This window comes from Dysidea avara, chromosome 5 (assembly GCF_963678975.1).
Source record: "Dysidea avara chromosome 5, odDysAvar1.4, whole genome shotgun sequence".
Taxonomy (NCBI): Eukaryota; Metazoa; Porifera; class Demospongiae; order Dictyoceratida; family Dysideidae; genus Dysidea; species Dysidea avara.
Window position 1 is genome coordinate 39952754 of NC_089276.1, and position 10742 is coordinate 39963495.

General features: G+C 37.7%; 1 protein-coding gene across 1 annotated transcript; it reads left to right on the forward strand.

Moving 5' to 3' along the window:
• The first annotated feature begins 2277 nt into the window (after window positions 1–2277).
• On the forward strand, window positions 2278–4122 carry LOC136255280 (uncharacterized). The gene is made up of 7 exons (XM_066048006.1): window positions 2278–2412; window positions 2491–2599; window positions 2683–2917; window positions 2967–3519; window positions 3571–3757; window positions 3804–3899; window positions 3947–4122. The coding sequence occupies exons 1-7, from the start codon at window positions 2278–2280 to the stop codon at window positions 4120–4122; spliced, it is 1491 nt and encodes a 496-aa protein (XP_065904078.1).
• Window positions 4123–10742: the final 6620 nt, after the last annotated feature.

Genomic DNA, 10742 nt, shown 5'->3' on the forward strand with positions numbered 1-10742 from the left:
GAGAAATGTGGTTATATGTTCTGATTATATGTGCTTATGTGTTGCGATTATATGTGCGATATTTGTTGCGACTAAATGTGGTTATGTGTTGCAATTACATGTGGTTATTTGTTGCGATGTGCGTAATGTTTGTTGCGACTGAATGTTTGTAATGTTTGTTGCGACTGAATGTTCGTAATGTTTGTTGCGACTAAATGTTGTAATGTTTGTAATGTTTGTTGCGACTAGATGTTTGTAATGTGGGCTGTCACTTAATGTTGGTAATGCTAGAGTGTTGTAATGTAATGTTGGGTATAGGTACTGTGGGCCGTGAGTACTGTTGGGTATAGGCACTATTGGGTAAAGTTACAATTGGGCATAAGTACTGTTGGGCGTAAGTACTGTTGGGCGTAAGCACTGTTGGGTGTATGTACTGTTGGGCGTTATTAATGTCTTGTAAGTTACATCATCAATGGTAGCATTAAGCGTGGCACAACTGGGACAGTGATAACACACGATTCCCTTTCAAGCAAATGCGCCTCACCTCAGTTTCCCTACCTCCCCCAAAGAGTTGTATGTACGTATGTGTGTACATGTATGTGATGTGATGTTTCTATGTAGTTATCATGTGAAGTAATGTGTTAGAGCTCGGTGAGGTGGAAGGGTGGTTTGTGTAGGGCATGCTGTAACGTGCCGTGATGTGTCATGAAGGTAGCATGTTAAACAACCTTTTCAAACTTCAATTACTCATAACATTTTATACTATAATGTGACCATGCAATTTTCAGATCTTAGTAAGCATTTAATTGGCATCATGCTGCAAGTTACAGAATGCAAATATTCTGTTCCAATACTGAGCTATGACCTGTAGTGTGACAGGGTGTAGTTAGTGCCCACATGCCCTGTTTTCGCAGGCCTGGTCACAAATATGATGGTAGCTATAAAGGGAAAACCGTACTTGGCATATCCATACTGTATGACATATGCAGCTAAAATTCTCTGTTTTTAATTAATGTGACAGGATCTGCGAAAACCCGACAGAATAGCACAAGCCTAACTTTCCAGCATAAAGCATTGAAAACATTGAGTGAAATATTTGCGTATTATTGAAAAAAATCTGTAAATTTTTTGAACGCCTCTTTCTTAGTGAAGGAAGGGACTAGCAATAAAAACCTGTATATCATGTTATTTGCTTATTCATGAGGAGTTGGAAAATCTTTGTTTCATTGCAGTAGACGCAAGGATTCGCAAGTTATGAGTGTTTGTTTACATCACGTTGAAGCGATAGTATGCAATCAATTTTTCTTGATGAATTTCGCTTTTATATGCAGTGAAGAAAGGCGATAGAAGGACAAACATACCCAGTATATGATTCTCCTATCCATGGCGAACATGATGGTGAAAAGTTTAGCCCAGTACATCAATCTGTTTGTAAGTTACAACCGTTTTAGTAAGCACCAGTAATTTATTTTCTCTATATTTGCTGTACAAATCAAATTTTCTATTGCTGCTACTTTGTAGGGCTGTAACTCCTAAAGTTATTGGCATATGAGGCTAAAACTTTGCCAGATGATACACTTGGCTAAGTAGATTACAAATATTTAATAAACAGAATTTGAAAAAAGCACTATTGTATCAGGTTTTTGCAGATCGGGTCACTAATAATAAGAGTCAGAGTAAATTATTAACTAAACCAAAACAGCGAAGCTGTAAAAACAGTGACGCCCCCAAAAAGGCCAGGGTGAAAAAAGATGTAGTGGATTTGGCACCAAATTCACCTGAATTGTTGTAATTAATTTTTTTGCCATTAAAGGTCATCTCCAATGGAAAATTTGTTTTTGCTTAAAACACTCCTTATTGATAATAATGAAGAGTGGTGTGTATTGTTTTAACATAACATGCATTATATAGCTAGCAGCTCACAATCTATGAAGTTGCGGTTTTATTCCGGAAGTAGCATCACTATACGTCACATCGTGATCTAAATCACGGGTGTACAACGCTTTATAATAATGTTCTCTTTACCTATGGTAAAGTATTCTTTGTTTCGATTCTTAGATATACATCTGTTCTCCAGTAATGCCAAGAAAGTGTGTAGCTGCTGATTGCAACACGGTCAGCAGAATGGGGTATAGCCTTCATGGTTGGCCCTGTGACGAAGGCGTTCGATCTAAATGGACTAGGGCCGTGAAACGCCAGCGAAAGGATTGGGATGGCCCGACACCCACCTCACTGCTCTGTTCTAAGCATTTCGAGCCTGAATGCTTTGCTATCGAAGGTTCACGGTATCACGAAGAAATGGGATTGCCAATAAAAAAGCGATTAAAACTTGATGCTGTCCCAACAATATTTCCACGACCTGTGCACGGAAGTTTCTGCTATTCCAGTACTCCACCACCCAGACCAACTGCTGAAAAGCGTCAGCGAAAAGCGGTAAGCAAATAATGTAGTAATTTATACACACCATGTCAATTTAATTTTAACGTCATAAAATATAGCTAGTTTATGAAGCTATGTCAACAACTCCAACAACAGAAGAAAACTGGAAGCAAGTCTAGGTGCACAACCTTCATTGACCCAGTTGTCAAGTGTACAGTCTTCATCGACTCAGTTGTTAAGTGTAGATGCACAGTCTTCATCGATCCAGCTGTCCTCAACACCTGAGCCATCTGCTCACAAAAGTAATGATGTAAAATATAACAGCAAACCTAACCACATCAATCTTAGGTCCTGTGACTGTTACACACCTGCCTGGCGTGGATTCTATAGGGGTACAATGTAACCTCTTGGCTGCTCCACCACTGAAGAAACTTTCAAAGGTACCAAATGCCCTTGAGGAGTCATTTACCACTGATCCAGAAGACACTGACATGGGTGATCATGAGGAAACTGATCTAGACTCATCATTTCAGACCACACAGGATGATACCACAACAGAGTAAGCAAACAGTAGTCTCACATCTTTAGTAATTACATCCACACCTTAGTGATGAAATTGAGCAGCAAATGGATCCAGGATCAACACTAGATGAGATAAAGTACATAGTCTTTAAGTCATCACTATTGGAACTATTCACATCATGTACATCATGCCACAACATATGCAATGGTACCATCTCACAACCCAAGGGAACATTTATCTGTGTAAAACAGCTCTGTTCCCATTGTGGCCACAAAAGGATATGGATGAGTCAACCAATGATCAAGGATACACCAGCTGGAAATATGATGCTTTCTGCTGCCATTCTCTTCAGTGGTAGTACTCCTGGAAAAATATTGCGGCTAATGAATGAGATGCGAATAGCATGTATTTGTGATAGTACCTTCTACAACCACCAGACAGCTTACCTCTATCCTGCAGTGGTTTCAGTATGGGAAAGCCATCAAACAAAGCTGTTGGCAGAGTGCAGAAGTCGTGGTACTGCCCTGTCTATAGGAAGTGATGGGAGAGCTGACAGCCCTGGACACTCAGCAAAGTACGGCTCTTACAGTCTTATTGATTTTGATAGCAACAAAATTATTCACATGGAACTAGTCCAGGTAAAATTTGCACACTGTTTTTATATCATATGTGATTGGATATGTTCCCAGAGTAATCAAGTAATGTCTAGCAATCACATGGAGAAAGAGGGACTATCCAGGGCTCTTAAATTCTTAGATGCTAAGTCTTTGCAAGTGGGCACATTGGTTACTGATAGGCATAAGCAAATTGACAAGTTTATCGGTAAGCAGTACCCAGACATTGAACATTGCTATGATGTGTGGCATGTGTCAAAAGGTAAGGTAGTTGCTCTAAAGAATTGTATGTAATTTATTATGTATAGGGGTAAAGAAGAAATTAAACAAGGCAGCAATATACAAGGACTGCGAACTTATTAATGAATGGATAAAAAGTATTACCAATCATATGTACAAATACAGTAAGTTGGTCAAAGTATTCATCTTGTTTGTTACATAATCAATACAGACTATGCAAATGAATTGATGGTGAAAGCAATACAACTATGTTTAACAAATGCAGAGGAAGATAAAGGGTCGCACAGAAAGCCACCTCAGTTACCTAAAGCCCCTCCTCATTTAGCAAGCCAGTATATGCATCCAGACAAAGACACACTACCTGAAGTTTCACGATATAATGACTGATATATTTAGACTCAATGGAAATCTCTTACATTTTTTCTCTAAGTTACATTTGCAATTGGGTGTTTTTTTTCGTAAGGCACTGCTGGCCATATATTGCCTGAATCGATACTAGAACAACTGATAACAAATGTACCGGTAGCTACACTTATAAAGTACATGTACTGTATATGGCTTACCAGTACATATTCTTAATTCGTCCGTGTCTATACTCCGCCATAGGAGCAATGCCACTGCCTTTGCAACTCTTCACAGTAATCACAAAGTCCCTTTCTATGCTCTAGACTGGGAAGATTCCTTACGGAAAGTGGGAGCGGTGACCATCATTTTCACTGACACTCGATCACTACCTGTACAATTCGCACACTTGAATCACGCTTCACGGAGGAGAAAAATTTGTAAGTGGGTAAGCAACGCCACATCCTATTCTTACCGTCTACGGTTCTAATCAGAGGACGAATCACAGCGCTTATTTACTCATAGTTATGGTCACAGACCTTACTCTTCAACCCAACTCGCGTCACAACAATTCTTACGGATCACGTTGTTACGTCACGAGTTCTGTGGTTACAACTTCGGAAGTGACTTTTTGTAACTTTGTGGCTTATTATCTCGCTGAATAACAACAATGTTAATATTAAAAATGTTTTTTTGTGCATTGTACGGTTATACAAACATATCAAAACAATAAAACTGATAGGTAAAATTTCCACTGGAGATGACTTTTAACCTACCATCACAGCCATTTCTTGGCAGGCACCTTGGATTTCAATTTTTTTCACCCTGGGGTGGCACTTCTTTTACAGCTTGGCTGTTTCAGTTTAGGTATCACTTCTTTTTGTATTGCAAGCCACAAAGCCAGCCAATAGACTGGCTTTGGTGCTTACTTTTAACTTGTTTTTTTTTTTTTGTTTTTTTTACTGTAGGAATTATGAAATAAAAGAAGTAATTGTGTGTATAGCTTTTGTCTGACAAAATATTTGTATATTTAACACTGAATGATTATCACATACTGTAGTTAATAAGGTGACCTTTTGAACTGTAGCTGAAACTCATTGTTTGTAGCTGATCTCTTTTCAGGGTTACATGTTTCTAGCTGCACTCTCTACATGGTGATATGTTCCAACACATATTTCTACAGGGTGATTTGTTTGTAGCTGATCTCTTTACAGGGTAACTTGTTTCTAGCTGAACTATCTACTAGGTGACTTGTTCCTAACTGATCTCTCTACATGGTGATTTGTTTCCAGCACATATTTCTACAGGGTGATTTGTTTGTAGCTGATCTCCATAGGGTAACTTGTATCCAGCTGATCTCTCTACAGGGTGACTTGTTTGTAGCTGATATCTCTACAGGATGACTTGTTTGTAGCTGGTCTCTCTACATGGTGATTTGTTTCTAGCACATATAGCTACTGGGTAAAGCTGATCTCTATAGGGTAACTTGTATCTAGCCAAGTTGTGAAAAAACAGCGTGGCCTTAAAAAGCTTTTGTGAAATCAAAGGTGGCGGCCAAGAAATGGCTGCAATGATGTTAATGCTAATAAATTTTAACAATGCACACAGTCATTATTAAATTTTTTTAGCATTAACATCATTGCAACAATTTCTTGGCTACCACCTTTGGTTTCACAACTTTTTTCACCCAAGCTTTTTAAGGCCGCACCATTTTTTCACAGTTTGGCTGTTTTTGTGTGAATTTTATTTCTTTTTGGACTTTATAAGGCCCCAAAACCAGCTTATATTTGAGGTTTGTTTTTACTCACATTTCTTCTTTTCTATGTAGATACAATGATGATTATTGAAGACAAACTTATAAATTTATTTCATTGCATGATTTAATTCAATATTTGATAATATTATTGTAATACTCTAATAGAGTACACATTTTTTGAGGACTCTCTAATAGAACATACATAGAATGTTCTAGAACAATCTAGTACTTCCATTGGTAGATCTATGAAATAACAAACATATGCAAATAGCTAAGCAGATTTCAACTAGAAATCTCATTTATAAAGCAAACATTAAGTGAGGTGATCAGCTAAGGTAGCAGTGGTTCAGTGGTTAAGGATGAAGGTGTTAGGTATGGAGGTCCCTGGTTTGAACTCTGGTAAGTTTATTTTCGACATTTTTTTGCACACCTTTTTTACCCCGCAGTGACTGCTCTATTAGAGTATCTCGATCCCATAATTTTACACTTGCTTTATAACTTTGTCACTGTACTGTATTGCTATTCGAACTATCAAAAGGCACTGCTACAATGATCAGCCTATCTACACACCAATATTCAAGCTATTTCTATACTCAGTTTACCCTGTAGCCGTGACAGAAGTTTGATATTTGTTTACGTGAATAAACTCTCATAACTCCTTGAATATTCCTCAGATTTACAACAAACTTAGTACATGAATTCACCATTACATGCTTTTCATTTGTGCCACAGATTGAGGTAATCGAGTTACATGTTTGCATTTTATAGCAATTTTTGCAAAGTGTACATAAAGAAATTGAAGCCCCGTACAACATAAGAATAGGGTACGCCACACAACAAATTTGATTAAATTCGCAACAGCCATTTGCAAGATATGGGCATTCAAAGAATCGTTTTAATTTCTTCGTTTTTTCTACCTGGGAGACAGCTATAATGCAAAAATGGCGTGCTTTGGAGAAGGGGCCATGGAGCTATGCATGCATGAAAAAGCTGTTTTCTTTCTTCCTCACCGGCTTCCTTGGCTGCACGACACACTACCGTGTGTCTTGATTTAGCTGATCTCTCTACATGGTGATTTGTTTCCAATACATATTTCTACAGGGTGATTTGTTTGCATCTGATCTCTACAGGGTAACTTTTATCTAGCTGATATCTCTACAGGATAACTTGTTTGTAGCTGATCTCTCTACATGATGATTTGTTTCCAGCACATATAGCTACTGGGTAAAACTGATCTCTATAGGGTAACTTGTATTTAGTTGATGTCTCTACAGGATGACTTGTTTCTACCTGATCGGTGATTTGTTTCTAGCTGATCTCTATATGGGTTACTTGTTTCTAGTTGATTTCTCTTCAGAATGACTGCTCTATTGGGATGAATGCTCTATTAGAGTATCTCGATCTTGCACTTGCTGGATTTCGTGTTATAACTGTGTGGCTTTAAGTACGATTCTTCTACACCATTGAAGAGCCTTTCTAAGATGATTACTCCACCTGTACAGCGATTTTCAAAGCATTACTCCAAGTGGTTTATCTGGTAGGCGTGGCAAGTAGTCATTTTTTATTAGCTAATCTCTATTGCATAATTGTTACACACTGTTGGTTTTTTTCATTGCATATTTGTGGTGTTTAGCTCAATTTCTTTCAAACCACAAAAGGTTTGAGGTTCAATAGCTACCCTATTCACCCACCGATTTTCAGCTTCTTCCCATAAGTGGTTTTCCCTGTAGGCGTGACTACATATTGGTGTTAATTTTGTGAATAATTGCTATTAACTCTTCCACTGATTATCATATTTCAGTCAAACTTGGTCCTAAGATGCGCCTTTATAGCCTCCTTCTGTATGCCAAATATCAAGGCAATCAGATATGGCATTCACATTTTATGGCAGGTTTTGTAAGTGTGCTAAAAGAGGAAGAAAAACAAGAAAAAACAAACAAAGAAACTAAGTCAATTTTTGTCTTGTTTCATAAAGGCAGCACAGGTGCAAAAATCACATTTTCTTTCTTGCTGTCAATATACTCACAAATTTGCACGCTGGCTTCTTGGGCCGCACGACACACTACCGTGTGTCTTGATTTAAAAAATTAAAAATATGGAAATAGAGATTGCTGAAAAAAGTAAAGAAACAAGAATCAAACAAGCCAGCATGTTAAACACACAGAGATCTCTATATTAGGACTCAAATAAACATTTATACAGAAGGATTCTTAGTACTTATCTGCCCCTGATTTATGGAGAAACTATTGTTTTTTCCATAGTTTCTACCATATCCATTGAGTCCAAATAGCGATCTCTGTGTGTTTAACATGCTGGCTTGTTTAACTCTTGTTTCTTTACTTTTTTCAGCAATCTCTATTCCCATGTTTTAATTTTTAAAACTATTTTTACTCTAGCTTTATAATATGAAGTAATCGTTTATAGAGGTTTTGCAGCGAGCATTCACCAATCATGTTCTAAGACAGAATATGGCAAAATACCGATACCAGTAATGATGTGCGATATGTGATATATATCGGTATGTTGCGATAAAAAATTTTATATCGTGATATAATATAAAATCTTTGTATCATATCATGATACAAAAATTTCAAAGTGAATCTAGACAGACTACCGTGTGTCTAGATTTTATTTGATAGAAGTCCATTGATGCTACCTACATACAAATGGTCTACTGTATATATGATCATGCATAACATCTGAGATCAGTTTTGCGATGGGTCACATTTTACATGCAAGCAAAGAAAATGTACTCCTTGTACTAATTAAGTTTCTCTTTATATCACAATGTAGCCAAATACGGTAACTTCAGAATCTGTCAAGGAAATTTCAGTCAATTCATCTGATGATTAGAAAGTCATCAGGCTTCAAGGTTAAAAATTAGTCAAACATTGTGTGTGAAAAGTACAATCCAGTCACATTTGGAGTCTTATGACAGTTGTTTTTAACCTTTTAGCTACTGTACTGTAGTTCACAGACATACACAATCATGCTAATGTACATCACTTACACATCACAGTGAGGGTAGTATTACTCTGTACACTATTCACCACATTAGTTACCACACAATAGTACACTCCAGTGTCTCCTTGTACAACACTCATTACAGTAAGATCACTAGTAACCTGGAACACTTCATTACTACCATCAGTTACCATCACAGGTAAGCTGGTGTCACTGATAGTATATTTGCTATCATTCATAATACTACCATCTGGTCCAGTCCAACTAACTGTTGGTACTGGTACACCAGTTGCTGTACAAGTGATAGTTGTACTAGTGTCTCCTTCTGTAGCACTGGCCATGTCTGGGGTATTAGCAGCAGGTTGAACTGTATGACAACAAGTACATTATAATAATACATGCGGTGTTGGCTAGTGAAGATTATATAATACACAAATAACACTGAATGGGTTTTCCCTTATATTCACCTGAATTGTTGTTATTACCATTAATCTACCATCACAGTCATTTCTTGGCCGCCACCTTGGATTTCACATCTTTTTTCACCATAGCCTTTTTGAGGGCCGCACTCTATTTTTACAACTTGGCTATTTTGGATTAGATTTCACTTCTTTTTGTACTTGTATACTCCAAAGCTGGCCTATAGCCGGATTTGGGGCTTTTTTCAGATATCTTTTTTTACCACAGGAAGAAAAAGATGAAGCAGATTTTAAATACTTTAACTATCTGATTTTATCAGTAAATGTACAAATTATATGTACTAGATAAAGCACTGCCGCGAGTACTATACGGGAAATATAGCACGAAAAGAGTGGGCGAGAGACAAATATAGCACGAGGCGAAGCCAAGTGCTATATTTCGTCTCAAGACCACTCTTTGAGTGCTATATTTCCTGTATAGCACGAGCGAAAGGCAGTACTTTATCTGGTATAGAGAACTGTCAACTTGAGGTACACACAAGACACATGAAACAATTAGAAACTCACGGAGGAGTGTTATCATCAGTAGAATAGGTATTGCGCCTGTGTTTCGCCTGCGTTGCACTGTGCTACGCCTTCATTAGTCATTTTATGAGTCTAGTCCGTCTTCTCAATACGTAAAGTTTGTGATTGTGGTATATTAATAAGCATATTTCCGTGATATTCCTAGGACTTGTCCGTTTATGTGAGCAAAACGTACTAAGAACGTTCACTGCTGCTGACCACAAGAAACCATCATCGAAATCTTCAAGTGCGTCTATAAATATAATCCAGTGGTTTGGCTCTTACTGGTTGGGTTGACTGGTCAGCCAGCACAGTTAGGCTATCAGCCTACACTGGCTTGGTTGATCGGTTGTACTGACCAGAATGAGTAAGTAGGCTATCAGCCTACACAAATAGACCTGGCAGTTCTATAACTACCTGATATAGAACTGTGGTCTATTAAAGTGTTCTATAACTGCCCAATATAGAACACTTGCTCCTTTATGGCGAATATAGAACACTTTTTTGCTTTGATACTCCCACGCAAAGTTCTTTATATATATATATATATATTAGAGTTGTACCGATAATCGGATCGGTAATCGGTAATCGGTAGAAGCCGATAATTAGCTGTTTTCACCATAATCGGAAATCGGTTGTAATGGGCTGTGGCCAGCAGATTATTAGTCTATTCAGCTTCAGCAGCTGCAGTACCACTGGAGGGCTAGTGTCAAAGGCTCTGGTATGTACTTGGGTAATTTGTTTATGTTTTGTGGTAACCACAAAGATAAACAGTGATGGTTCAGGCCCTAGCCCACTTGTCTGACTAGCAACTTTGAGTGTATAATTTCACAGAATTAGCTTTACTAGCTATACTTTTAATGGAATGAGCACAAGTATAATTGTAGAGACCTACAATCGGGTATCGGTTAACTATCGGTAAAACAGGGTAAAAATATATCGGATATCGGTTTTCCCTAAAA